Below are 25610 nucleotides of genomic sequence, written 5' to 3'. Positions count from 1 at the left end.
GCCCTTTCCCAATCCTTGTCTCCTCCGGGTCCTCCTTTGCTGATGTTCCCCTTTCTAAAACGGAGAGGTCTTGCCTCCTGTACTAAGGAAGGCAGGAGAGAGAAGAACTAAAATGTGGAGGAAAAGAACTTTAAAAAATTTATGTGTATGAATGTTTAACCTGCATATATGTCTGTGTACTATGTTTAGTATTTGGTGCCTACAAAAACCAGAAGAAGTCACCTAGTGGGCACTGGGAATTGAACCCAAGTCCTTTGGAAAAGCAGCCATTTCTTCAGCCCAAGAAAATAATTTTTTTAGCTTGTAGTCTCATGGACTTACTTGTACTGCAGGCCTTTCCTGGCAATGTCTGTAGGCACACTGCTGTGTGTGTGTGTGTGTCTGTCTGTCTGTCTGTCTGTTCTTCTGACTGTCTGTCTCCATCTGTGCCTGACAGTTAGCTGCAGGGTTTCCCCCACACCACTTCAGGGCTGAGCTCAACTGCACAAAGGGCCTGGGTGTGAAGCCAGGGGGTAGCAGCCCTAATCCTGTTGTCGATCCCATCATGTCTGCAGGCTAGATGTGTGTGTTTGGGAGGGAGGGATTGTTAGGCAGTATTTGTTTGTAAAGCCACTTGCTCTTCAGATAATACTTGTGCTAACTTCTATTGATGAAGCAGTGTGAGCCCCAGCAAAGTCCTTTCCCAAAGTGTCTTTGAAGCCAAGAGCCCATTGAAGGGAAGAAAGGCCGGGAGAGGGGATTAGTTTGTTCAGCAGCTGTGAATTTCAGTGGGAGGTTGATGAACTCTGAAGTCTTTGTTTAAATTAAAGGGGTAGGGGCTGCTGCTGGAGCAAGAGCCCCACTTGGGGCCCTGAACTAACACAAGGAGAAGTCTGAGCTGCAGGGAGCTGTGTACTGACTGTGGAGACTTTTCCCAAACACTTTCGGAAAAGGTGTTGTGAGGAGAGAAGGGGGCGGAGTGGCGGATTAACATGTGAAATGAAGTTTTCATTGACTCCAGCGGGGGTAGAAGGCTGTTTTAATGGCATTTTGTTCCCCTATTTTCTCTTCTTGAGCTCTTTAGAGATATTGTTTTGCTAAGACAGGCTTTCTTCCCTCTTCTTTCCAGTCTGAGGATTGCCTCTATGGGAGCCAACATAAATATTTCTCCTCCAGGAATGTGGGTTAATTAAAAGGAAACGAATGACTGGAAGCATCCAATCCAGACCGACAATAGGCGGGTGCCCCGGCCTGCCCTCCCTCCCACCACCACCCGCGCTACCAGCCTGCCAAGGACGACCCTTTCTCTCTTTGCACTGACCTGCTCCTAAGGCCAAGTGAGGCTGGGATTCTTTTAAAGAAAAGAAAGCCCGCTTGTGTGTAGGTTCACAGGCCAGGGGCAGGAAAGAGACAGTGTTTTGCTCACCCCACCCAGTGTTCTCTCAAGGCCTCCTCTACTTCTGTCCTCAGACGGAGACAGATGGGCTCCTTGAGAGCACACAAGAGGGAAGGGGCCTGGGTGACTGTGCCACCCCACACTAACTTACAAGCCTGCTGGGCTTCTCAGCGTCAGCTCAAATGTGTAGAGGAAAGATTTGGCTAGCTGACTTCAGTGCTGCCTTCCCAGTCAGCAGTCTAGAGTTGTCTGCAGAGCCACAGAGATTTTAGTGAAGCCAAGAAGCCTTGGACTGAGGGATGCTGATGGTGTTGTTAGCTGTCTCCACTCCAGTGTCCTCTGCATGAACAGTGCATGGAGGCGGAGTGTATGGGGAGCAGAATTTCTTTATAGAGCTGGAGTGACCTGGATGGCAGTCGTACCTGCTTGCGAATACAAAGCAACCAATGAAAGAAATGACAGTGTTTAGAGTTTAGAGTCTGACTTTTAAGTTCTGAACTTTGAAGCACAGTGCTTCTACTTCATGCTGAGCATTCTGGAAAACACAGCTTTACTTTCCAACACTGAATCTTTATAGTTTTCAGTCGCATTGCCAGTTTTCTTCTGTACAAGTAACCACTGGGGGAGACAGTGGGATTAACTATACTGTTGCTTGATTTGGGAAAAGAAAGGATAACTTGGGAGACTTAAGGCACAGATAAGAACTGAGGGAGGGAAAAATGGCCTTTTACTGATAGAACTGCAAGAGAAGTGGATCCCCTGTTAAAGAAGAGAAAATGCCCTCAATTAAGTGTTGATAGGACCAGAAGTTGCATAGCGGTCTGACTTGGCCAGTGCCAGAGACAATCTCTACTCTTCAGGGAAGCCCCGGGGCTTTGGCGTTGTGAGCTCTGTGCTTCCTTTGGGGGGAGGGGGGGATGAAGTAAAGAATTTGGCTGGCTATGCTCCAGAAATGTTGTGGCTGCCCACACCCAAGAGTAGCCTAGGGTGGGAGCAACTATGGGGAAGGTCTGGGCTGAACTGGCTCTCCTGTTGCCAAGCCCCTGCTAGACTGCCCTTCTCCGAGAAAAGAACCTCAGATCCAGAAGCAGCAAGCTCATGGCTTCCAAGTGAATGCATTAGTGGAAGGTTTACGGGGTGATTTACTAATCCCTGACAGATTAACCTCAGTCAAATCAAGCTAACTACTTAGGCCATCAGGGGAGGCTCCAGGGAGATGGTATCCTGCCAAAGTGGGAGGGAGGAGAGAGAGCTTAGAAGTTAAGTTTCAACTTTGCCTTCCCTTCACCATCCCAGTGAGTTCAGGATTTGGGGGGAGGGGCACATATCAGAGACTGAAATAAATTAAAAGGTCAAGGGTTCTGAACATCCTATTAGCAACAGTTTCATAGCAGGGGGATTACTTATCCAGGAAAGCATCCAAGGTTCTGAATCCTGCCCGTTTGAGGACCAGGTGTTGGGGCGGGGCTCCTCCTCCCTACACCCTGCCTTTCCAGGTACAGACCCAAAGGCTGTCTCTGCTCAGTGTCTCAGCTCCTTTGGAGGAGGAGACAAGGCACAGAAGACTGCTGTGGCCAGGAAAGGTTCGCCAACCTGCCCACTGCCGACCTCTACCACCCAGACCCCTGGGTGTGCCTGGAGTTTCTTTGGTGTTTAGGAAGGTCACTGCTCAGTTGATGAAGTCCATCAGTGACGGGGGGCTCTGGGGTTCCCTCATCCCCAAATTCAAATGCTTTCTTGTTCCCAGCTTTTTTGTTTGTTTTGTTTTTTTCCCCCCCAGGCAAGTAGAGAAATGGGAAAACAAAGTGTTAGATTCCTGAGGCTTCAACCTCAGGGGATCTATGTCTAGACTGTAGGCCCTAGAGGCTCTGGCTCCTGGGAGGGAGGTGCAGCTGAGGTGGGCAGAAGGGCCGTTGTCTTTACCTGGACTCTGCGTGTCTGAGAGGGTTCTTTGCTCGGCCCGGCCCGGTAAACTAGGTCCAGCATTAAGACAGCTCGGGTCCGGGGTAGGGTAGGGTGAGGTGAGGAGAATCGCCTGTTTTCGTCCTTTTCTCAGGAACTGTGCAGAATTTTAGAACAGTTTTGAGACCTAAGAGTGAGCTACGAAGACCATACAGAGGAATCCGGGAAACAGTTTAGAAGTGGCACTCGGTAGAGACGGCGGCCTCTGCCTGTCAGGATCGCTGGGCTAGGGAGTGCGAGGTCCCCAATCTGGGTCCCTCTATTTCCGGGGACGAACAGGGAAGGAGGCAGGAGGAGACCCTTAGGGTTTCTTCCCAGGTTTGTGAGCAGCGCCTCTCGGCGGCCTCTCGGCACGGCTGCAGAAGTACTTGGTGACCCGCCGGCGGCACTGCTCGCAGCGGACCGCGCAGCACCAGTGAAACTTGCAGTTGCAGCTGGACACCGTCTCGGTGCGGCGCTCCTCCACCGCCAGCCCGCAGTCTCCGCACAGCCGGCGGCAGCTGCGCCGCTCCCAGCGGCCCAGGGCGCGCCCGCGCCGCAGACACTCTCGGCCTTCGGTGCCTTGCAGCCCCAGGGTCTTGTTCTCCAGGCAGTAGTCGGGGGAGTCCTCTAGGTGCACCAGCTCGCGCGTGGAGATGGAGCGGAAGGTGTCGGCGATGGCGCCACGGCCCGCCGCGCTGTTGCCCGCGCCCTGGAGCAGGTCCACCTTGAGCGCCGCGTGATACTTCTCCTTCAGGTGCGCGCCTACCTCCCGGAACTCCGGCAGCTGCAACCAGCAGGTCTGCGTGGTGCAGCTGCCAGACACGCCGTGGCACTTGCACGTGCGTTTCATGGTGCCCTTGACCGCCTGGGGAAAGAGCTGCGCGTAAACCGTCCCAGCCCGGAGGAATTGCAAAGGGCCTAGCTAGGTTGGGTATAGAGTCTGTTAAAGAACCGAGGTATTGGAGCTGGTAGAGAATGGAGCCAACTGTCTAGTAAAGGGCTGCCGGACTCACCTTGCGGCCAGCCTCATTGTTGTGCAGATTCATGGCTGCCCGGGCATCCTGTCCTGTCTCTAGGGCATCCACAAACTGCTTGGAAATTGCCTCTCCGAAGCCCACGTTGTCACTGCAGCCTCCCCAGAGCCAGCCTTGGCCTCCTGAAAAGGCAGGGGCAGGAAAAGCCATTAAGTCTACAACTTCCGGGGCTCCTGTTTCTAATGGGGTGGGGTGGTGGGATCTGTGGAGGAGACTCTGGAATAGGAAAGGGTTAAGGTTGGTTGAGTGCCCTGTTTCTGGATTAGTTTCAATCTTGATTTGCTTTTGCCACCTTTTCTGTCCTCTTTCAGCCTGAGCCAATCCCTTCTGAGGCCTCCTTGACAGAACTAGTTGGCACATGGATTCTGCCTGCATGCTTCTCTGCAGGAGGGTGCACGTGTCTGGTGGGTAGGCCATTGGAGTCTGGGAAGGGACAAGAGTTCAACCTTTGAGAGAGCAAGAGGAATCAAACAGAGGTAATAATAGGGAGTCACGAAGCCGGAAATGGAGTGAAAGGGTACAGAGGATGAGGAAGGCCACCGAAAATCGTGGGATGAGGGATGAGCACAGGACAAGGCAACAGGAAAGGGAGGCCCCGTCAATCTACATACGATTCCCTTATTATTGTGTTTAAATTAAGGAAAATTTGGGGGGAGAGCAGGCCTTAAACTGTTCAGGCAGAGTTGTCACTGCAGTGTGTGGGGGCTGGAACTGGCTCGCCCTGCTCCGGCAGAATTTCCCTCGTGTTTAGAAGAATACGGTTGTATTCCTCCAAATTCCCACCATGCTTTTCGTTGCGTAAGTGAACTTCCGCTCCTGCCTGCGTTCCTCATTCCCACATTTCTACTCACCCAGTTGTCCATTTCGGGAGTCATCACAGCCACAGTTGTCAAAATCCCCAAGGCTGCAGTTTCTCGTCAGGGTGTACATGACTCCAGCAGAGCTGATGGCGTGTACAAACGCTGTCTCCCGGTTCGCTGGGGAGTCAAAGTCCCCCGAGGGTTAGAAGAAGAGGTCGCAGCCAGAAGAAATGCTAATGTGCTACTTTTTCTTAATGCCTCCATCACAGGCACCCTCCCCTGCTCTGCAGATTTCTCCTGAATCCTGTAGCCTGCCCCCTTTCAGGATCCATCCCCTCCCTGCGCTCAGTCCTAGCCCCCCTCCCTCCCACTTTCCAAGTCACATATTTTGTGAGTGGTTGGCTAGACGGCTGATGACATGCTTGGAAAGGATTTAGGTCGGAAAGAACCCGAGGAAGAGGAGATGACTCTGAAGGCAAAGAACCCAGCCCATTTCCTCCTGGAAAGTCCAGAAAGTGTGTCAGTCTTGCAAAGCTCCTCCAGTGGGCTGCCTTCTCAATTCTACTTATCCTCTACGGTAACCTGGCCTCCACGTCTCCTGGCTCAACACCTCTAAGCCTGCTGAAGGGACTGACTAAGCAGTGTGAGGGTTAATGACCCTACCCTACATCTTGGTATTGCTTAGAGTGTGAGGAAACCTTTGGCCAGCTGGGCAGCCACGGGCAGTACAGGACAGGAGATGAAGCAAAGTGTATTAGACAGTGAGGGATAAAGAGAGAGAGAGAGAGAGAGAGAGAGAGAGAGAGAGAGAGAGAGAGAGAGAGAGAGAGAGAGAGAGAGAGGAGAGAGAGGAGAGAGAGGAAGGAAGGAAGGAAGGAAGGAAGGAAGGAAGGAAGGAAGAGAAAGAAAGGAGAGTAGGAAACAAACGGGGCAGAGAAGGTAAAGAGAAGATCGCAGGAGAGTGTGATGTACTGAGCCAAGAGACTGGGTGAAAATTAAGGATGTAGAAGAGGAGGGGTCCCAAGCTATGACCAGAGGTTCCTGGAGCAGAGGCCAAGGCTTTCCTTACCACTACGGAGTCCGCCATGGCTGGACAGCTGCAGAGCTCTCTCGGGGCAGTTCCAGCGGTCCCAAGCAAACTGGTATTTACATTCTTCAATACCACTCTGGGCACCAGCTGCCACGCTGCTGGAGTAGACGAGGTAAGCCTACAGGAATATGGGCTTGAACTTTAGCTTCAATTTAGGAGACCCTTGTCCCGAGCAACTCTCTGACACTCTTCCACTCCCAGTTTCCTAAAGCATGGGCTGAGAAAGCAGGCTATAGGTGCTATCTCATTTCATAGTGCCCATGTCCTTGTGGGTAGGGACCATTGCAAAGTCAAGACACCAAGGCTCAGAGAGAAGTGCTTTGTCCACAGCCTCGCAGTTGGCAGAAGGCCAGAGAAGGGGTTGAATCTGATGTCTATCAAGCCCTACTTCCCACCAGTCTTTGCTCATTATACTAAAGCATCTCTCTAAAATGAGCCCCAGTCACACAATTCTTGAAATCTCAGGTCTCTTTACCGCACTACTAGGTAAGGATTGGTATTTCAGGAATACTTCCATGTAGTACAGTTTCCGAACATTAGGGGGTCACTGCACCTGTCAAAGCTGGTGCCTTTTCTGGTTCTGGAGATTTCCAGCCATACATTCAGTAAGAATCCACCTAAGTTCTCATCTGAGCTCTGAAGTTTGCTGAGGCTGCAGGCAAGCAAGTCCCTGTCTGTGCTGTGCGCTGCAACATGATGGAAGTTGTCGGTGTAATGACACCACCTGTGTTATCCTCAGCCAACAAGTTAAAACTAGAGACACCTGAGTTCGCCAAAGACTTCTTACCTTTGGACCGGTCATCAGAAAGTTGTTCACTGACCTAGAAGGAGAAAACAGAGCACAGTGGAGAGATGCCAGTTTGTTTCCGCTTCCTAGAGTCACAGAGATCGTTACCACAATATCATGGAGAGAAGGGAAAGACAATTAGCTTTCATATGTTTATGAGCAAGTTAATAAAGATAGCCTTCTCAGGACCAGCAAGATGGCTCAGCGGGTAAACGTGCCTGCTGCCAAGCCCGACAACCTGAGTTTGATCCTGGGAACCCACATGGTGGGAAAGAGCCAACTCCTGCAAGAGTCTTCTGACCCCCACTCATGTGCTGTAGCATGTATGCTGACTCCACGTGCACATCCAAAATAAATTTTAAAATAATTTTAAAAATTAAAAAGATAACCCATTTAGTTGAAAAAATATAAATTGAGAGTATATATTTCTTTATATTAAAAAGGTTTATTTTTAAGTATATGAGTGCTTGCCTGTGTGTGCATATTATATCACATGCCTGAGGAGCCCAGAAGAGGATGTCAGATCCCCTAGATCTGAGTTACAGGTGGTTGGGAGCTGCCATGTGGATGCTGGGAATTGAACACTGGTCCTTTGGAAGAATAGTCAGTGCTCTTAACCACTACACCATCTCTGCAGCCCCATTTCTTTGGATTTTTAAAGTCAGCTATAATTTCCAATACCATAAACAATTTAAAATTACAGCTTCCAATACCATAAAAACTGAAAATAATGTTTGATTATTGTTTTGCCACAGTCTGGGGACAGAGCTAGCATTAACTCATAACTCAGCAGTTCACATGTAGCTCTTTTTTTTTTTTTTTTTTTGGTTTTTCGAGACAGGGTTTCCCTGTAGTTTCTAGAGCCTGTCCTGGAACTAGCTCTTGTAGACCAGGTTGGCCTCAAACTCAGAGATTCGTCTGCCTCTGCCTCCCAAGTGCTGGGATTAAAGGCGTGCACCACCGCCGCCCGGCAACAGGTAGCTCTTTTAAATCATTTCTGTCCCATACATTTTTATCTCGATTTTGTGCATGTGGATCTAAGGAAAAACAGCTTACTACATGTTCAGGCTCACTCAACTAACAAGTGAGGATGACGGATCTGATCCAGGTTTGTCTGACTTTCCTGGACTGTAGAAAGACATAATTAAGAAGAATAAACAGTGGAAAAACTGTCCAGGGTCTCAAATTTAATCCAAAAATCAAGCTGAATCTGAAAAGTAGCTTGGTGTCTACTTGAAAACTAAGTAGCTTCGCTCTTAGGACTTTATCTCAGAGAAATGAAAACTGTTTAACCTAGGAATTCATATGGGTCTGAACTTCTGAGTGTGAAAGTTAAAGCCATAGCCTTTGCCGAACTGATGGTGCTTGCTTATAACCCTAGCAGCTGGGGCATTGGCAGCAGGAGAATCAGGAGTTCAAGGCCAGCCCCATCTGCATAGCTAATTCCAAACCAGTCTGGACTACTTGAGTCTCTGTCTCAAACTAACAAAACAAGCAAATGAAAGCCTTATAGCCTTGCTTATGATACACAAGTCCACTGAATTCAAGCCTTAACACTGCAACAATAAAAGTCCTTATAATAACAAAAATCACTACGTATTTTAACAAAAACAAACTGTCACATCCACACCATGGAATACTACTCAGCAATAAAGAAAAGGAACTATTAATACCCTCAATTATTTGGATGAACCTCAAGGAAATTAAAGTCAATCCCAGGCTGGGGTGATGGCTTAGCCATCTGTGTGATTACAGAGACAGGATCCCAGAGCAAACTGACTAGCTGACTAGCTGAATCAGTGAATTCTGGGTTCAATGAGAGACCCTGCCTCCCTCACTGTATGAAATGGAGAGGGATTCAGGAGACATCCAGTGTCAACCTCTGGCCTTTATATGCATGCGCACATGGAGCGCCACACAGATAAACACACATGCACATACGCCACACACATACACACCCCCAAACAAATCAATATCAAAAGAATATGTATTTCTGGGTCTGGTCCTGTAATTGTTACCACTTGGGAAGCTGAGGCAGGAGGATCACAGGTTAAAGGTGTTCATGCCCAGAATGGTCAATTTATGAGACTTTTTCTCAAAGTGAAAAAGAGAAACTTGCAGTTATAATTTAGTTAAACAATCACCAAACATGCAATTCTCATTACCACGAAAGGGGGATGTCCACATAGCAATGCTGGAGTGATGTGGTTATCCGGCTAAAAGCAGAGCAGTGTGTGTAGTGAGGAACAGGCTAGCGATTTGCCAGGGGTCTGGAATGGAAAGACGGATGCTGCTGTTAAGAGTCACGGGCCTTAGTGATGGTAAGGGTCTTAACTAGGGTCATGGTTACACAAGGGTACAGCATGGCAAATTTGCATCAGAATTTCTCTCACACACACACCTACACACACACACATACACCTGCACACATAAATACATGAGCAGAGGGATGCAATAAAATAGTGTCTGAATAAACTCTAGGGTTACTGGATAATTGTAAGATGGAAACATCAAGGAAGGCTGTGGAAAGGGTACAGAAACTTCCTGAAGGTTTCTTTGCAACTTTTGCAAATCTATAGTTATATAAAATGCAAAGTTAAGCACATATATGATCTGAAATCTTGGGCATTTGGGGAATGACTTCAAAATAGACATTTTATATCAATCAAAATGTATTACCTGTTAGCTTTCCATCACAGGCAAGTAACACGGGAATCCTTGGGCTGTACCCCAAAGACTCATATCCCCTAGCAATTTTGAAGCCTGGAAAGGTAGTTAGCATCAGAAAGGGTATTAGAAACAAAATAGATAAAGTCATTCTCTTATTGGTGACCAATGCGCTTGGTGGACTCTCCACATGAAAGACAACATCCACAACGTGGGTAGTTTTGGAGAAGCAATATTAGCAGGTTGGAAGGCTTCCATATGAAAATACAGAGATTTTTGAAAGAGGAAAAACTACAGAAGTCCACAGAATCAACAAAAGGAAGGCCTGCCTATGAGAGCCTGGCAGATAGTTAAATCAACTAAGACAAAGCTGTGCTATCCTGGGATCTGTACCAAAGAGTTCACACAGAAATTTGAGATTCATGATGATTTCAGCTATTTCACGATTGTCAAAGCCATTCTAGGTTCAGAGCTAAATTTCTGATCCTTAAAAGACTGGTGCCAAAATATCAGGAAAGTCGAGGCACCCACCCTGACTCAAAAGAGCAGTCTTTATATGTGGAATAGCTTGTAAGCTAGACATTACCAGACCAGACACAATAGTTACCATTTCCCAGGACAGACATCATTGGGAACTAAGACAGAATGAAACAAAACATGGGATGACAAAGGATGAAGCTTTACAGAGGCTAAGCCTGGGTCAAGAGTCTCTCCATGAAAGAACCTAAGTTAGGAAAGCAGCCTAGTAAGGGATGGAGTACCTGGAGGGTCTCCCCCTCCTACAGCCTGTAGTAAAAAGACATGTGTAACATGCTTGTCTGCTGAGCTAATTAAAGTGACAAGTTTAGCTATACACCTGTCATGGGACAAGACTTGGGTCTTATTTGAGCAATAATTCCATGCTTATGTTGTTATTTGTAAATATACTTGGTCCATGTGACGGCTTCACTTGGATGCAAAACATCCAACATCAAGAAAAGACTCTGTCCTGGTGGTGAGCACCAGAGAAGGACAGTGCTAGTTTTGGTTAACAAGACAGTGGTATGATGTCCTTTGAACCAATAAAAATAAAGACTGTGGAAGGCGTAGTGGATGGGTGCTGTGAGAAGATGGAGAGGAAGGAAGAGGGGAGTCATTTAGGTGTGGTTAGGGGCTCGACGCCATCTGGAGACAGTCACATGACTGAAGGGAAGACACCAGTGTCTAACAAACATGGACGATACAGTGTCTGTCTAGTGGATAGCAGCTTCTCTATGGGTGGTCATGATGTGTACTCTCAGAAGGAAGTTCCCATTCCCCATGAGGATGTACAGTTGCCGCTGCCACTGCCCACACTGAGTACCGTTCAAAAGGGCCTTTGTCTTCCTGGACCTCCCTAACTATTCTCAGACCTTTTTGTTCAATCTCCAGACTTGTATGTTCAGCGATATTCTTGATTTGGTAGACATTCGAATTCACTTGCCTCAGGATGAACTCTTGCCCAGTCGTCACCTCAACCTGCTCCGTCTGTGGTCAACTCCACCACAAAACCAGAAAGTCCCTCCTTGGTCAGATAAAAGTCCCCGCAAGTCATCTTTGACTCTTCTTTTCTTATTCTGAACTTAATATGTCCTCAAATCTTGTTGACTGAAGCTCATGATGTAGCCAGTTTTCAACATCTCGCCTAATTCCACTCTGCTTCAAATCATCATCACCTTTGGTCTGGATTATTGGGACAGCCTGTTAACTGGTTGACTGTGGGGTTGCACATCTGTAATCCCAGCACTGGGGAGGGCGTATCTGGAGGATTTTGAGTTCAGGTTTATATGAAAAGTTCCTTAAGCTCAGCCGTGACAAACAACTCAGTTTACAAACAGGCACGTGACTTGCATATAGACCTTTTCCCGAAGAAGATGCTCCCTTGAACCCATGGAAAGATGTTCAGTATCACTCGTCATCTAAGAACAAAATCACAAGAATCATGCCCACTGAGGCCGCTAGACAAAAAGAACACTGGATGTGTGTGCACGCCTTTAGACCCACTCAGGAGCACTCGGGAGGCAGAGGCAGGGGATCTTTCTAAGTTAGATAGCAGCCTGCTCTATCTATGCAGGGGGCTGCATAGAGAGACTCTGTCTCAAAAAAAGAAAGAAAGAGAGAGAGAGAGAGAGAGAGAGAGAGAGAGAGAGAGAGAGAGAGAGAGAGAGAGAGAGAGAGATACTGATGAAAACACAAAGCATCCAGATTCCTCAATGTAGCCTGGCTGTCCTGGAACTCACTCTGTAGACTCCAAGCTGGCCTGGAATTCAAAGCGATCCACCTGCCTCTGCCTCCCAAGTGCTGAGACAAAAGGCATGTGCCACCACTGCCCCATGAATACATGTACTTTTGAAAAATGTTTAGTAATTCATCTCCATAGGTTAAATATAACACAGCAGCTCTATTCCTAGGCAGACATATATTCAACAAATCATATATACTGTGCTCATATAAATATTATATATACAGAGTTATATATTCATAGCAGACTAGCCAAAACTAACACTGACCACATGTCTAGCATCTGATGAATGGGTGCAAGCAATCTGGTATAACCACAGTAGACTACTATCTAAATAAATGAAGTACTGGTACATGCTCCAACACAGATGAACATTACTCTAAGTGGAAGAACCCAGACACAAAAGATCAAGAACTATATGAACTCTTGCTCTTGGTTTTATGAGAAACTTCTAGAAAAGACCATTATATAGCTACTGAAAATAGATCGGCAGTTATCAAAGACACGGGGGAGAACACTGGGAAATAACTGTAAATGGAAAGGGAATTTCTTTCAGGGTTGGTGAAAACATTCAGAAATGGATTATACTGAGGGTTGTACAGGCATGTGGAGTTACTAAGGTGCATTTTATGTGTGGAGTCTATGCCAATAAAGCCATCATTTATAAGCCTTTCTTATTCTTGGTAAATATCTAGTTCAAATATTTACTTCTTTTAAATTTTTTATGTGCTTATTTTTATCTGCGTGCCTTTGTGTTTGCCTGCATGACTTTTGTGTGCATGACACGCATGCAGGAGCCCATGGAAGCCAGAAGAGGATATCGGATCCCCTGGAACTAGAGTTAACAGACAGGTGTGAACTGCCATGTGGGTGCTGGTGATCGAACCCGAGTTCTCTCCAAGAGCAGTGAACATTCTGGAGCATCTCTCCAGTCTCCACAGCCAGTACTTCCTGAAGCCTCACTGCAGGTCTTTGGGGAAGTGGGGTGGATATTGAACCCAAGGCCTCACCCTAACTAGACAAGTTCCTAGTGCCAATAATCCAGAGCCTGCTCGGCCACAAACTACAACCCAGCCCTTGCTTGCTTTTTCTTTTGTAAGATAGGGTCTGGCCTTGAACTCACAATCCTCCTGCCTCGGCCTCTGAAGGGCTGGGATAATAGGTGTGTACCTATTTGATACCACCAGTAGGTATCAAAGTGACCCCCCCACCTCCTACCAAGTCTCACTGTTTAGCCCAGACTGGCCTTGGTTTCCTTTTATTACCTTGTTTCTGATCAAAAGTATGGCTTGCCTGAGGTATCTGTTGCCTTCTGCCCAGCTTCCCTTCTATCTTCCTCTGAACACAGAAAGTGTTCTGTGTAAGTGCGTTGGATTAGAGAGTTAGGAAAGGGAAGGTAATGGAGAGCTCCTTAGAGCCAATGGGGAATTCAAGAAGGAAGGGGCTACAAAAAGATTTATGGTCAGGTAGTGGTGGCACACGCCTTTAATCCCAGCACTTGGGAGGCAGAGGCAGGTAGATCTCTGTGAGTTCTAGGCTAGTCTGATCTACAAGTCTAGCTCCAGGACAGGCTCCAAAGCTACAGAGAAACCCTGTCTCGAAAAACAACAACAAAAAAGATTTATGGGAAAGAAGAGTCAGAGAGGAACCCACCCACAGATTGCAAACCTGGGGCTCCTTTTCCATTCTTTCTGAAACCTTTCCATACTCAGTCCGGGAGGCAATGCCCCCAGAACCTACAAACAGAGAAGTGTGTGTGGCCCAGATCTTGAATCTTTGTACTGGGATGTTAATTGTGTTCAGGACTCTTCATAGGAAGCACTTACTCTTTTAACTAAAATGTTTGGAGAAGAAAAGATTTGGGGAATGCAAGGGAGAACTCTGGGGCAAGCAGAGCTCCCTCTTACTTGTTAATTAAGCACAGGGTCATACAACAAGGGTGAAAGCCAGGAGCACAGAGCGAATGCACACAGTGGTTAGTGTAGACACATCTGTAGCACCCGTAGACGGCCATTGATAATCACCATTGTGTTTCGGAGTAATTAGGAATGGGCATAAGCAGTCTGCACAAATAACTGTAGTTTTTCTTTTATATTGCCAAGTAAATGTTTTTTTTCTTTTCCTTTTGTTACTCTTATACATGATATATAATCTATATACATATGCGTGTGTGATGTCACAGTCCCAGGGGTGGTGGCACAATCCTTTAACCCCAGCACTTGGGAGGGGCAATGACAGGCAGATCTCTGTGAGTTTGAGGCCAGCCTGCTCTACAGAGTGAATCCTAGTCAAGGTTCTGTAATGAGACTTTGTCCCAGAAGAGTATGCTGTCACATAAAATGTAGTTTGTGTCACATTCTAACAGCTGGCATCGTCAGATGTGTCAGGGTAGTGGTACTTTGCCTGTTACATTATGAATTTTCATAAGGACCCAATACAGTGTTTATGTTGTGCGCAGCAAATCTATTTAAGTATTTTAATGCTTGAAGCTCGTGCGATTGCCACAACAGTTATAGGAAACAGAATGGGTCTGTTCTCCACAGATACACAAACTACACTGTGGTGTGTCAAGGCAATATAACACATCAGGTCAGGGGTGGGTCTGGAACCTACGCTATCTCATTCTAGCACAGTGGTTCTCAGCCTTCCTACTAATGTGGTCCTTTAATACAGTTCCTCATGCTGTGGAGACCCCCAACCATTAAAGTATCTTGTTGCTACTTCCTAACTGTAGTGTTGCTTCTATTATGAATTGTAATGTCAATATCTGATATGCCACCCCTGTGGAAAGATCACTCAGCCCCCTGGAAGGGTCATGACCCACGGGTTGAGAACCACTGGTCTAGACCATGCACGGCTGAAAATGGGGCTCTTATCTCCTCTGCTCCAGGCCCTCTGCTGATTCAGGACTCTTCATTTCTGAAAAGTCATAATGGATAGTTTGGAAGTGTTGGTGACGTACTACTGTGTGACGGAAGCCTGTACTCGGTAAGGGAGTGCCGATGGTGAGCACAGGGTCTTGGCTACATTTTTTTTCTTTTTGCAATGCTCCAGTACTCCCTTCTAAGCTTCCATGCCCATAGGAGCAAGGGTTCTGGGAACCACCAGATCCCCCCATAACTGATGCTGCTCATGCTGACTCTTGTGTAGAGGGTGTAGAAATGAACAAGGGGTTTATGGGAGGAGATAGGGAGATTATATGGAAACTCCACACTTCTTGCTCAGTTTTTCTCTACAAACACAAAGCTGCTTTTAAAAAAAATGTATATTGAGCCAGGCGGTGGTGGTGCACGCCTTTAATCCCAGCACTAGGGAGGCAGAGGCAGGCAGATCTCTGTGAGTTCAAGGCAGGCCTGATTATCTACAGAGTGAGTTCCAGGACAGCCAAGGCTGTACAGAGAAACCCTGTCTCAAAACAACAACAACAAAAAAATGTGTATTGATTTTTTTTTAAAGCAGGGACAAATGTCTTTTATCCCCTGGAGTTTAATCTTCCTGTGTGGGTTTCTACATTGTCATTTCTGCAGAAGGGAGTGGTAAGGTTTGCTCAGTTCTTTTGAGTTTTGTTTAGTGGTTCCCCCCACCCCCAGTGACTCTCCAAGCCCTTCATTGGCTGAGTAGCTGTGAAGAAAATCACATAAGCCCTTCATGCTGTCTCCTTCAGTTTCCCCATTAGACCAAAGGCGTTCATAGCAAGTCCTCAGTCCCTGGTTTTGATCTGTGCCTGCAGCCCCACGTGTGCCCAGATGTGCCAAATCCAAGTAGTACCCACCTCAGAGCCCTTGCCAAGGGCGGTCCATTCAAAGAGTGCCATTCTTGCAAAGAAAAGGGATTCAGAAGTTGTTGTAAAGGGAGTCTCTGGTTTCTGGCGCTGCACTTCCTGGGTCTGCCTTTTGGCGACTACCGGGGTCTGCTCAGCCTTGGCACAGGGTCTATTTTCAGCTCATCTACACTCTTCCTACCCTACGGTTGGCACTGGAGAACCACTCCAAGACTTGCTAATTACAGAAGACTCTGAGGCTTGGGGGTCAGCAGTTGCCACAGACTTCAAAGTGAACCCATGGATGGACACAAGGGTCTCCCAGATTAACATGATAATTCCTCAATACATTCCAGCTCTGTCAATGTCCCAGGTGTCTGAGGTGGCTTTGGTGAAAGCATCTTTCCCAGATAGCCATCAGGTCTCACTGCACCCCACAGGGGGAGGGCATAAGCAAGCAATTGCTCTTCACCAAACTCCCGCAGGCTGCCTGGGAGGCTGAGGTAGGACTGAATGTCTGCGCATGTGCATGTCTACGCACGCACCTCCCGCTCTTGGCTTCTGTCTCCACCTGCACTCCAGGTGGCTTCCTCACATTGTGACTGACTCATGGCCTCTTCCCCAAAGCACAACAAAATGCTTGCTGAGCTGGACTATGCCATGAGGGATTCCGAGCCTGTCAAAACCCATCCATCCCTCTTCTGGTCCTCCTCTCACGGCCTCTGCTTGGGGACGTCTCTAACGTAGGCTACTCATGTGTGCCCCTAGACCATCTCTTCGCTCCAGTTACCATTCCTGGGATGAACCTTCAACGCACAATCTGCTCTTTTATCGTTTCTTAGACTCTTCTAATGCCACCCTGTTTTGTTTTGTTTTGTTTTGTTTTTTTTTTTTTTTTTTTTTTTTTTTTTTTGCTAGTTTATTTACAACGAGGATTAGGGAGAACAGTTAGACCTCCGTCTCCGGTCCTCCACAGTTCTCAGAGTCGCTCTGCTGTCACGGGCTCCCAGCCAAGCTGCTTAGCCAGGCCCTGTGCTCTTGTCCTTGACCTCAGCCCCTGCAGCCACAGCTCCCCTAACACAGGCCGTGATGAAGAGGTTCTTTTCTATTAGCTTCCTGAGTATCTAAGTCCTCGCTGTGCTTGTCATGTTAATTATCCTTCCCATCATTTAAGCTGGATCTGGGATCCAGCTACATGCCCTGGCTGCACGGCTCCCTTGAGGCTGTGTGGGTGGTCTTCCCAGCAGAGCCATGCTGTGTTTATCTCCCTTCCCATTGCTTCTCTACTCAGGGACCTTCTCACGTGGAGAAACCTCAGAGATGAGACAGTAGCCAAGTTTAACCTTGCTTGATTCACACGGCTTTTCTCTACAGCACGAGGCTTGTGAGCTGGTTTATCCACTGGACCCTAGTCCACAATCAGCCTAACCCCAGGGGAAAGTTTTCCTCAAGGAGGTGGAACAGGAGAGGAGGGACCTCAGAACAATTCAAATACACATGATGCTGCTGCTCTGTCAATGTCTGGAAAGTCTCCAAGTTTCCTTTCCTAAGGATGTATGTTTCTCCTCTAATATTTATTTATCACACACACACACACACACACACACACACACACACACACACACACTGAAAATCCTTCTGTACCTGACGCTTGTTGAAAAAGTATACAATGTTTATTCATTTCAGGGAGTTACTAGACAACTGCCAGCCCCTGTCTCTGCCAGTTGGAACTAATAATGAGCTGGGTTAGCCACTAGTCCTCACCCACAGTTTGGGGATGATTCCCCACATGTGCAGTCTTCAAGGTAGTTTGTGTAACAACATCACTTTGTGGTCAGCAGGTTCTCCGCCATGGTCAGGATACTGCCTCCCTGTGGGACTGATGGCCTGGACCGGAAGTGTTCTGCTTGCATTGTCTCTTAGCATGACAAGGACCGTGTAACTGGGCTGATTTCAGGCACCTGGCCCCCTCTCCCCTTCCTGCCTGGGCCTCCACCCGGAAGGCCACTCCATCTCATTCAGTGAGGAGCTCCCCTCAGGCAGCTTCCCTGGGGGCTGTTGTGCCAAGCGGGCTTCCAGTCCAGTGGTTGAGACAGCTTAGACACGAGACCAGATCCCTTAGCTCTGTCCCACTCGTGCTTTGTAAAGACAAAGGTTTTTGTGTGAATTGCTAGGATTTCAAGTCTTCTATCCAGTATCCACAACTTTCATCCGAATCCCTCCTGCCCCTCTTTGATCCGGCCTCCCTCTTTCCTTCCAGGCCTTTGAGAGTCTCCCTTTGTTTTCCCTATAGGCCTTTGACATTTTTAGCTTCTCCCTCATCTTTTAGCATCTCCTAGCACCCACAAAAGGTATAGCACGCCCACTGGTCTCTCTTGGTTCAAACCATGGGGTTCTATTAAAGTCGGGTGGCAGGCTAAGCGGGGAGGTGTGATGGGCAGGGGTGAACAGCTGTTCTCACCCAGAGCCACCCAGAGGCACCTCCGGGAGGAGGGCCAGAGGCTCCAGAGCTGGAAGCTGCCTGGGGATCCAGCTAGAAAGGTTTCCCTCACAACTTTTCTTTAGGAAAGGAGTTCACATCTTGCCTGGGGCTGGGGAAAGCTGACTCGTCAACACCTGGGATTTTCCCGATGGTTCTCTGTATCCCACAACACACGAGCACACATACACAACCACACACACACAATTACACAGACAAGGGTCTCACTAATAACTGTGAAACTAGATTCCGGAAGTTCCTTTCACTGCCCTCTGACAACGTCCAGGGGTATTTAAACCAGGAGCCTCCCACTGCAAAAGGAGTTGAAAAAGTCAAAGATTTTCAGAGATCAATTGGGTGACGAATTCTTACGCGCTGTGAACTCTCAATCATGGAGACTGACCCTATGATGGCTGGGGGAAGGGAGCAGACAGAAGGAGGACAGCTAGCTGAAATCTTAGAGGGAAGAAAGCAGGTAGAATTTCAAAGATCAATTTTCTTCCACTTTCAAATGTGTCAAAAAGCTAGAAATACAGTCATAAGGACGCCGGGGATAGAGCTCCCTGGGGGAGTACTCGCCTAGTGTGGAAGCAGAAGAGGAGGGAGGGGTGAGAGGGAGCTCATATGGATCAGGTCTTGTTCAGGGTATGGAAAGCAAGCTGGATTCTGGGAATGGCGTTCTTAAGCAGGAAAAGCAGCCAATGTGGCCTCAAGGGAGGAGGGGGCACCAGAAGAACTGAGAGAAAGCAGACAGAATTGTGCGGCCACTGTGGCCAAATGAAGGGTTTATTGTTGTTTTCACGATGGCTTTAAAGGCAAAACTCAGGAGTTCATGGCTTCGGGTTTTGTTCTCATAACTGCTTCATGGTTTAAAATGCTCTTCAAGCACAGTTCGGTCCTACAGATAAGTCTAAAAAATTTTATGAATGTAAATTTTCTATGCAGTCCTGAGGCATATTATATATGAAAGTTAGTCTCATAAGCCAGTTGGTTAAAATAAAATGTTAAACAGGAGTCTCCATTTCAAAGGTTATCCTTACATTATATATATGCCTTAAAATGCCACATCAGTTCACATCCAGCCCTTGCCAAATAATTATTGGCAGAGACCAATGGCCAGCCTTTGGGACAGCTTCAAGCCATGAAACTCTGCCAATCAGGTGTGGAAGGGTTTCTTTCTCCCCCTCCCCCAACCGAGGAAATCATCAGTTTTCAAGGGTAGTCTTTTTCCCTGCCAAGAGACATGCCGTTAGTCCAGGGGATCTTGCAGAGCCAGGACTGTCTTTCGTCCCCATTTCCACCCTTTCTGTATTGCTGCAAGCTCTGCCAAGAAAGCCAAAAGCCTAGCTGCAGGAAAGTCCTCAGCCCTTGGCATTTAAATGAGGAGGGAAGGGACACAGCAGCTGCCCTCTCCCTGGCCTCCCCCTCACTGAGGGGGAGTCCAGGCCACTGTCCCGAGAAGCCTGACATCATGGCAGCTTCTGGCCCCGTCACTGTGCAGCCAGCTTATGTTTCCCGACCTCATCATCTGGGTCTCTGTGGTTCAGACTTGAAAGTATTACTACCCCTTGCACAGATGGACACAAAACCACTGATTTCCAAAGCAGGAAACCTCGGGTAATCGTAGGGATTACCCACCCCCCTCCCCAAACCAGCAGGTGATCGGCTCGAGGCAGCAGAACCACAGACATCGCATTTTAGGATCATTTTCACTGCCCTAAAGGAACTAAACTCAGCGGAGAGGGAAACCTCCCTTTTCCAGTCTGCCTAGGCCACTCATTTTGTTACCTTTCCTGCCCGAAGCACAAATAAACCAAAGCCTGTATCTGAATGGCTCTCCTCCCCTCCTTAATGACTATTCTGGGCTGCTCTAAGGACAGTCAGCTGTATACTGTTCTCCAAGATTCTGCTTGCTGACTCCATGTCTCTCAGATGTAAGACAGAAGATTCCTTTCTGTGCCCTTCCTCTTCCTGGTAAGGGAACTCTGTGTAGCTGGAAATGCTGAGCGTAGCTACATGAACCTAGGTGAGGCAGCCTGGACCAGAGCTGACACTGGGAGAAGCTCACTTGCAGGGGTTTCTTACATATCCGCTCGCTCTGCTTTTATGACAGAGGAAGCCGAGGAGGAGAAGAGTCCAGGATACAAACTTACAGTTAAACAGGACTGGGCACCACAAGACACCCGGATGAAGCTGAAGAAATGCCAGACAGCACAGTGGGAACTGCCTGTTAGTGTGCTGTTGTCATGAACTGGCAGGGTAGGGAACGCAGGGTCTGATGGGGAGCCAGAGGGTCTGAGTGTACAGTGTACGGAAACAGCCTGGGGTGTAGCACAGCAGAAGGCCATCACGCTGCCCACGGAGAGAAGTTCTTCCTTCTGTGGAATGGCCTAAGTCTGGCCTGGAGACCGCAAGAAAGTCTCATCCCCAGAGGCTGACTGAAAGACTGACAGCTCCCTTTTTATGGAGTCTTATTGGGATGGAGGATGGGGACACTGGAAACACAAACTTTTCAAAACAATGAACTTGGGAGTGGTTAGATAGTGCTGGGTTTAAGTGCCCTCTTATGGTCTGATTTTTTTTTTTTTTCTGAGAAAAACCTCTAACCACAGAAGCATAGAAAGAAATGGTATGATCAATACCAGGGGCTTGCAGAAAAGATTGAGGAAAAGGAGCCGTAAAGGGTTGACTCTTAACGAGGCTGTGGGTCTGTCGACAGTGGATGGCCATTTCTTTCAAGACGCTTCAGGGTTCAGGCACATTTCAAATGGGAGCAATGGGGACTGTATTGATAGGAACCAAGCACACCATTCCCCCCCCAGCTGTTAACCCAGCCTGATCTTTTGCTTAGTAAGAAAAAAAATCCACTTTCCGAAATAAAAGGGTTTATCCTAAACAATATTGCCTGAACCTTACTCCCTAAGCTGTACAATCTCTCTGTCTTCTGATGGAAATAGGAGAGGGTCCTCGGAGCCCATGAAAAAGGGACTTTATTAATGGAACTGTGAGAGAAAGCGCCGCCGACAGCAGAATCGAACCAGCCATCCAGCCCGGGGAAAGAAACAACAATCTCTTCGCATGGAAGGGAGCGGGTGTGGATGAAAAGGCCTTTGTTTCCGGTCCTTTCTTCAGTCCTCTTTATCTCTATATAATGTTCCAAAACAGAGATCCCTCTGTGCCATATTATCCTCGACACACCACACACACACACACACACACACACACACCCCACAGACCTCAGAGCATCCTCCTCATCACAAGGAAAACAACAGTCCTGTCTTCTCAGGCCCTCATGAGTTTCCTCACTGTTATTGTAATAGCCTTGTTGCCATCTATGATGGGAGAGGTAGAGATGCTGAACGAAGGCACAGGCTCCCATTGTTGGGGAAACGAAGGGTTAGTGGGAGCAGACCTTTGCTGGTCCTGTCTCCAGCTGGAGGCTGGCCATGAAGCTGCTTGGCTAGGCTGCCTCGCAGCAGTCTTGGCTGGTTTTGAACCATGTACTTGTGGATAGTCCAGGGTTGCTACTGGCAAGGGCGTGTTTCACATTAGCAGGCTCTTGCCTAGATTGCAAAGCAGCTCCTCACATCCCGCTTCTTTTAGTCACTTCAGAGACCTGTAGGCTCTCCAAGGAAGAGCATGCCTCGCCGATGAGACCAGCTTTAGTGGACCTGTCTTTGAATGAATTCCTCTTTTTATTTATGGTAGTGGGAAAATTCACTCATGAGTTCAATAGTTTTAAGTAAGTTTGTATTTTTTGTTTTGATTTTTATTTTGGGGAGATTTTGGCTTAAGACAGAGTCTCTTTCTGTAGCTCTGGCTGTCCTAGAACTCACTACATAGACCAGGCTAGGCTCAAACTCACAGATATCCACCTGCCTCTACCTCCTGAGTGCTGGGATTAAAGGTGTGCCATACCATGCCTAGCATGAATTTGTATTGTACTTTATAAAACACCCATTTAGAAATAGTGGCAGATGTCTTTAGAGAGCACACTCTTGGCTATATCCAATGCCTGGTGAGACTGCATGTACAGATCCTGACAGCAGCTGACTCCTGATCTGAGCCCTCGCTCAGGAGTAGTCTCGCTCACCAACACCAAAGGACACTGGGCTTTACCCCCAGCATCACCAAAAACAAGCCCCAAGCCAAGTCCTTTCCTAATCAGAGCTCTAGCACCTTAATATCAGATGCAAATTCAACATCCATTAAAAATTTACTGTAAAAACCCAAATACTGAGACCCAAGGGGTAATGCTTTTCAAATGTTGTCTTACAACACAATAATTTCATAGAAATTCTTGCCCTGTTGCAGAATAGAAATGGGGACCTGGTCACACACTGCCTTATGGGACGTTAGCTCCAGTGAAGTAGGGTGAATGGTTAAACAAAAACCTTTCATGCCTGTTTCTTCCCAATAAAGTGCATCAGGAAGGAGCCCTCATTTCATTTCTGGCCCCACTGAAGCTGTCATTATCTCTCTCCTTGGCTGTTTTGTGTGTTCCTATTATCTATTTTAAGGAGCCATAAAGATTAAGAAAAAAAAAACATTTCTAAAGTTACTGAGGAATAATGCTCCTCAGGAACGTCCCACCATCGAGGAATGGTGGCAAATCCTCTTTTTAAAAAATCCCTCTTCCGCTGCTCTCTCAGTAAAGCTGGACCTTGTGGGGAAACTCAGCGTTATTCTCTTCTTTTCACGCCCGGGAACGCTTGTTACCGGACTCTTTTTGACGGTAATTTCAAGCGGCCCGACAATTGAACAGCCAAGCAGAAATTGCGGTTCTCTGTTTGTCAAATGCTTTTGAGGTCCTTACATAAAAGGGTGATAATGAAGTATTAAGAGAAACATGTCAAAGGCTATGTTGGTCAAATTTCTCCTCCTGGCACAATGGGGATGATGACCTTATACAAAACCCAGAGTGTTTCGTTAGAGGAATAATCAATATTTAAGACGTTAAGTTTTAAAAATCACTTTTCAAATGTTACCTAAAAGCAGAATCTTGGCAAAGTTTACATTTTTAATTCCAAGTGAAACTCACAGGAGAAAGGAATTGAAGTTTAAGTGTGTTGCACTGGAGAGCCGGGCATTTCCCCTCTAAGTCAGGCCGGGCAAGGAGGGGTTCTCAAACCCTGGGCTTAAATTAGAATGAACTTTCGCATTTCTTTTCTCTTGTTTTCTTTTTGAATCCAGACACTTGAATTTGGACAGACAAGCAGCCCAGCCACCCTTCAGTGTGGCTGTGTCAGTGTCAGGCTGAAGTGCACATGACCCCCTTCAGCGGGGAAGGTGCTTGTTACGAACTATTCTTCCCACTGCCCTGGTGACAAGGGAGGGGCAGCTGTGTTTCTCTTTTGCTGATATTGAAGCGGCGGAAGACCACGTTGGGCATCAGTAGAAACGCCCTGAAATAGTCTCGCGGTCCTTTTGTCATTTTGTTCTCACGAGGCAGAGATGGCTTTTTTTCCCTCCCCCCTTTTCATGTTGAAATATTCAATTAAAAAGCCAATTAAAACTGACCAATTATTTGGCGGTTTTGCTCATAATCAGGAATGTTGCAAATCATTACGCTTAGCGGTGAGTACTTGTGCTAAGTTGGCGAACTTTGAAATCAACACTTTAATAGAGATTGCTGGGCTCATTTACGATAAGAATACACTCTCAATTAGCACAGGAAGCGGGTTCCAGCAAAGGCATTTTTATTCTGGCTTGCTGGGTAGGATGGGGAGCAGTTGGATTTGTATCTTAAGTAGATGGTTGAAGTGAGAACTGCCGGGGGTGTGGGGGCGTTGATTGAGATAGCATCTGAATTGAGGAGAAACTCCAAATTGCCTAGCTAAATGCATTCCTCGTATTATCATATTCTTGCTTATTAACAATTACATGTGCTGATGCTTTTCACGGTTCCTGAGACCAAGGCTAATGTCACCTAGCATTTGTCCCAGAGTGTGCAAAGCACTTTCACATGTTATCGGATTTTCGGGGTGATTTAGGAATTTCTGTACATTGAGCAACTTAAAAACGTCTGTAGAAATGCTCAGGTTTCTAGACTACTGACCCAGTGCCAGTAGCTCCAACAGACTTGTAATGTCTAGGGAGTGCTAGCAGGAATAGTTTCTTATACTATTCTGAAGAAAAGTCAGAAAGCACAGAATCAGATCCTGTCCATTCTGTCTCCAGTGGCGTGATGTGCCCGGAGCCTGTGCCCTCTGGGGTCACAGCAGGGTCCGCTCCAGACTACTGTCTGTGTCTTCCCAGATCACTCAAAATTTGCAGGATAGTCGTTTATAAAACTATACAAAGTCCCTTGTTTATAAATCCAATCTTTTATAGGCAAGAATCCTAAAGGTTTGCTGAGACCAGTCACACGCTCAGGGCAAACCCTACTGTGTAGAATGGCTTTTCCCAAGAGAGATCTCAAGGCCTCCCACTTGTCCAGACATGAAAGCTAACATTCTGCAACGTATCACACACACTTTACACATCCCACATCCAAGTAGGTTACTTACCAGGCGCGGCTGAGGTGGAGGGTACAAGCGAGAAGAAAGACGCACACCGCCTTCATGAGGAGCATAGTCTTCTGAGAAACAGAGGCAGAGATTCTCAAAAATTGGGAGACAGGAGAGAGGGGAGTATTGTTCCTCGGAGGCAGAGGGATGGAATTCTCCTCAGAGCTCGACTTCCTTGGTGTGTAAGCGATCCCAAGCAGAGTTAAGGGGAGGTGAAATGGAGCTACCTAACATCCAAAGAAGAGATTATCTACTTAATTAAAGTTTTTCCCCCTCTAAGTCCTTCAGCCAATCAGAACTCAAGTGCCAGAGAAAGATTGAGTCGATCAAAAGAACACTCCAGGATCCTCCCAGACAAATGCAGAAGGGGACGAGGAGAATGGGGACAAAGAAGGGAGGGAGAAAGAGACATAGCAAATCCCCTCCACATAATTACTGTGTGGAGTTGCTTTTCTCTGCCCATCGCACCACAACTGTCCCCCTACCCAAGCATATGTATATACAGACAGATCCACACAGGGAGAGCCTGGTCCCCAAGAGGGATTTAGAGCGGACTGTGCTTTCCTGGTTGGTCTTTGTAGCACTTTCGGGCTGAATTTGCATTTGGGATAGATTTCCTCACGCCCAGGGAGCCACAGGCCCTCTGATCTGGGGTTGCTGGCTGTGTATCTTTCTAGATGAAAAACATGTTTGGGAATTTGGGGAAGTTGATGTACTGACAACTTTCCCATCCATAACTGTGCGCCTGCTACATTCTTAGCCCATTATAAGGCACTGTGAAAGTTGCACCCACATCCCCGCAAACACACACACATGCACACGCACGTGCGCACACACACACACACACACACACACACACACACACACACGCACGAGCACGCTCACACACACACACGATTTCGACC

At 47.3% G+C, this 25610-nt stretch overlaps 1 protein-coding gene across 1 annotated transcript; it reads right to left on the bottom strand.

Moving 5' to 3' along the window:
• Positions 1–3638: 3638 nt before the first annotated feature.
• Wnt8b (Wnt family member 8B) lies at positions 3639–24779 on the bottom strand. Its single transcript, XM_038312086.1, has 6 exons — positions 24706–24779; positions 7031–7064; positions 6223–6361; positions 5205–5330; positions 4333–4475; positions 3639–4184 (listed from the first exon to the last, which is right to left on the bottom strand). Exons 1-6 carry the CDS (start codon positions 24768–24770, stop codon positions 3639–3641), a joined length of 1053 nt encoding a protein of 350 aa, XP_038168014.1. The 5' UTR covers positions 24771–24779.
• Positions 24780–25610: the final 831 nt, after the last annotated feature.

Source organism: Arvicola amphibius, chromosome 1 (assembly GCF_903992535.2).
Source record: "Arvicola amphibius chromosome 1, mArvAmp1.2, whole genome shotgun sequence".
In the NCBI taxonomy this organism is placed as follows: domain Eukaryota; kingdom Metazoa; phylum Chordata; class Mammalia; order Rodentia; family Cricetidae; genus Arvicola; species Arvicola amphibius.
The sequence above is the reverse complement of the archived record's forward strand: the minus strand, read 5'-3'. Positions and strand labels throughout refer to the sequence as shown.